The 3,995-nt window shown below is 43.6% G+C and overlaps 1 protein-coding gene across 1 annotated transcript in view; it reads right to left on the reverse strand.

Annotated features, from left to right (window-relative positions):
* The window catches only part of EIF6 (eukaryotic translation initiation factor 6), an 8,464-nt gene extending 4,510 nt beyond the window's left edge, over window positions 1-3,954 (reverse strand). The window contains exons 1-4 of the mRNA XM_026862253.1: window positions 3,858-3,954; window positions 2,795-2,970; window positions 1,387-1,563; window positions 584-765 (exon numbers count right to left, since the gene is read on the reverse strand). Of these exons, the coding sequence (XP_026718054.1) occupies window positions 584-765; window positions 1,387-1,563; window positions 2,795-2,970; window positions 3,858-3,867 (545 nt within the window). The 5' untranslated portion in view covers window positions 3,868-3,954. The remainder of the gene's footprint in view (window positions 1-583; window positions 766-1,386; window positions 1,564-2,794; window positions 2,971-3,857) is intronic.
* Between the last annotated feature and the right edge of the window lie 41 nt (window positions 3,955-3,995).

Raw genomic sequence — 3,995 nt, forward strand, 5'->3', positions numbered from 1 at the left:
TAAAAAAAAAAAAAAAAAAAAAGGCAGCAGTCTTGAATTAAAAAGATTTGAAGCAGCAGCTAACAAGCTCCAAAGTCTTTTTGGCTCCAGAAACGGCTGTGGCAGGCATTTGGAAAAATTATTTTATGGTTACAACAATCAAAATCCAAGATGTCAGGCAAAGTCAGTGGCATTTTAACTTCTAAAAGAATTATTAAAAAAAAAAATAAAAATCTATTCATGTCATAGCTAAGCCCTGAACAGCTAGGGAAAAAAGTATCTGAAATTTGAAATAGATACTATTTCTAACAAAAAGTATTATAACAGCAACAAAAACCCTTACACTTTCCATAGAGGACTAAGCAGGCTCATTGTCTACAAGGAAACAAACCCTTCTGCAACAAGGTAACTGCTGTCGGTAAAACAATGAAAGGAAAGTATAAAAAAAAAACCAAAACAAAAAAAAAAAAAACAAAACAAACACAAAAACACCACACACCAAAAAATTTAAGAAAAAGATAAATCAATTTTGAAAACAGCTACTTTTATAGTAAAATCTTGCCTGTTTTGATCATGATTGTACACAGACCTGGATCCTCCTTACCTGTCAATCAAGGAGTCCCTCATGTTGGTAGCAATGGTACTTGGCTGAGCTTCGTTCAGCCTGAAGATGCTCTCGATGACAGAGAGCTCAGTGCTGGTTGTGTCCAGCCCGCAGAAGGCACACCAGTCATTCACAACCATTCCTGCTGCAATCACCTCGCTGCCACGATTCACTGTTCCAGCCTAGCAAAAACAAAGCGGTAAGAGTAAACAGGGCATGCTGACAGCAACACATTTTGTCACGCATCCTTACTTCAAGTCTTTAGTGGAGGCCCTCAACTCAACACTCCTGAAAGGATTAAAGCTTCTGCCATAAACAAAGGTATAAAGACTTCAGATGAAAAGATGAAAAGGACAGACTTCAATCTCTGGAGACAATACTGTGTGACACCCAGTGAAATAAAATCTAACAAGTAGGAAGTATGAAGGCACAGCAATTGTGAAATTCATAAAGCCAATCAGGCAGGCACAGGATTTTATTACTTAGTTTTTTTAAACACTGCCTTTGGCCAAATGACAGACAATTCATATTTTGTAGAAATCAATCAGTACAACTTGTGTAGTTGCAGCAGCGCAGTGTTTTAGAATTGAACTAAAGGTGCTAAGCAGCTTATTCAGACTCAGAAAAGACAGGGAAAGTGTCTCATAGGACTTGCCCCGTTCAAGGCTTCTCCTCATCTCCCACTTGGAACAGCTCTGCAGAAAAAACAGTATCTAGGAGCCCAGGAGATGCAGAAACATTAAAACTGAGAACTGGGTTGGAAAGGAGCAGCAAGAGAAAACAGAAGCCCACAAATGCCTTACCACGAGTGGGACCTGAAGCAACGAAGACAGTTCATCCTGATCATCAATTGAAGTTTTGGGGTGCACAATTCCTCCCTGATTACTAAAAACACAGTAACTTCCTACCAGCACCTGATCTGCTACCGTTTGTCTGAAAACCTCAACCTTCAGTACATCTGCCAGGATCTCTTCCGTCTCCTGTAAACAGAATGAGAGAATAAAGTCCTCAGCAAAATGGTATTGTAGAATTTGAAGTCAAGCACACAACCATCAGCTGGGATCTTCCCCTTTGAAAGCCTGCCCACACTTTGACAATCCAGTGCAATCCAATCACCATAAAACACTTACTCAGCCTCTGGACTCCAGATGTTCCCAGTACCTGTGCATACTGAGCTGGGCACTCTAACTGAACACCCCACCAGGCCTTTCCTGAGAAATGTTCTTCCTCCCTCCCGCGAGGATGCTGTGTCAGTGCCAGCTCCCTGGCACTCCCTGGGAACCCATCCACCATGACAAAACTGCCTTATCCTCTGTAGAACTCCACAAACTTCATTCCCCACATTTCCACTGTGAATTATTTTGATTTCGCCCTCTCTGTCCATCTTACCTTACTTCTTACACTTATGCAAAGTATAATATGCTGCAAAGACCACTACCTTCCCCCATATCCCCCCCCCCTTCTTTATTTTATTTGCACACCAAGTCCAATTTCTTCATCACCTTTAGCACAAACCAAAAGCAAACACTGTAAGGACCCTCACTGCCTGTAGCCACACAACACACCTCTCTCCAGTATTAAGATATCAGTTCTCAAACACAAAGTAGCAGAAGCTCTGCCCTTATTTTACTTTCATACAAGAATCATCTTTCTTTCACCCCTCTGTAAACATGCACACCACCACCACATCCACAGCCTCTTTCAACTATTACAATTCCGCTAGCTCAGCAGTAGCTTGTAACTATTACTGTAGTCCTGACTAAACTCTTCTTTACGATCTCTTTATTACACACATGCACACTCTCTTTAATTCATTCAATTTACATACACAAAGCAAATTGCACCCAACAATATACTTCTGTATTCCACTCCTTCCCTTCTACAAGAGCATTCACTACAGCATGCTGAACAAGAGGGCTCACGCTGTACTTGGGGCAGGGTCCACATTCACAAATAAAGATAAACACAGAAAAAGAGGAAGATCAACTGAAACCAAGTTAGAAGTCCAAACTCCAATTCTGAGACTTCTCTTTCAGAAGAAAGGAAACATGAGGCAGCACAGCCTCCTACATGTTAGCTCAGCTGTTAGCATAGGTCTTCTGATCCCCACACTACATACAGCAACCCTCAACAACTACAAACCCAAAATGCAGCTTGGCAATCATTTCACATGCATCACTGAGAATTTAGAAGTATTACAGAGCCATGTACCCTGTCAAGATCTGGATGAACAAGAGCTACATAGTCATTGCAGGTCGTGACATTGCCCAGCGCTGAGAGACGCTCTTCTACTCGCTGAATTCGTACAGAATCTGGAAGACTATTGCGGATATGTTGAAGCTCCTGGTCTGTTGTACTGCTTGGGACCAACAATCCATGTCTGTTTCCTAAAATGACATTAAAAAAAAGATTTTTAAAAAATGCTTCCACAGGGTTTCCTACTTTCCTGATGTTCATATAATAGCTTGATTGCCCTATCCACTCCGCCCAAGGTCAGAATTCAGCCCAGGAAAAAGAACGTTATGATTTAAAAATAACACAACACCACAGGCAAGGGAAAACCAGGATGGCACACACTTAGAGCAGAAATGGGTGAATGGCACTATACTTAATCTCTTTTTCAACAAAACTAAAGGAAGCCCAAGGTTCTTGGTGAAATACTTTGACTAGGAGTTTCCCCTACAGATTCCAATTACCCCACAAAACACATAGATGCTTGTTTGTATTATTTTATTGTGGTGAAGCTGTAAGATGGGATGGACAAAGACTTTATTTGCACAAAAAAAAAGCTCAAGGAAGAAGTTTGTCAGCCTGAATAGGGTCTCACTAGCCAGGGTCAGGTGAAAGACTTTTCTTTGACTTTCACATTTGTTAATGCCTCCCCCTCCCCGGGCTCTGCCCTCCACTGAACCATTAACCTTAAGAAAAACAGAATTTCTCAGTGTACCAGAAATCCAACTTATACGTGTCTTTAGCCCATCTTCAAACCCCGAGAGGCAAACAAACACTCCCCACTACTCCAGCTTTTTCTTACTGAGTAAGGTTTAGTTTTTCCGTTTTCGTTCCTCCTTTTCACACACTTGAAGCGTTGAAACAAAAACTCTGAAGATGAAGGGTGCTGCCCGTTGGACTCCCCGCCACGGGATGTCGCAGTGTGCACCAACCCAACACGGGACGGTGTTCCCGTTTCCACCGGAGCCCCCCCGGGCTCCCCTCACCCCGAGGGCCCGGCGGGACTCGCGCTCCGGGGGCGAAGGGCCGCCCCGACACGTACCCACACACATCCTGCCGATGATGCGGCAGCCGGCGATGGAGGCGTGCACCACCGGGATGGTCCCGAAGAGCTCCCCCTCGAAGACGCTGCAAGGAGAAAGCGCCGTCAGGGTACTGCGGCGGGGCTCGCCGCGGCGGC

Source organism: Athene cunicularia (assembly GCF_003259725.1).
Source record: "Athene cunicularia isolate RWA chromosome 20 unlocalized genomic scaffold, athCun1 chr20_part1, whole genome shotgun sequence".
NCBI lineage: Eukaryota > Metazoa > Chordata > Aves > Strigiformes > Strigidae > Athene > Athene cunicularia.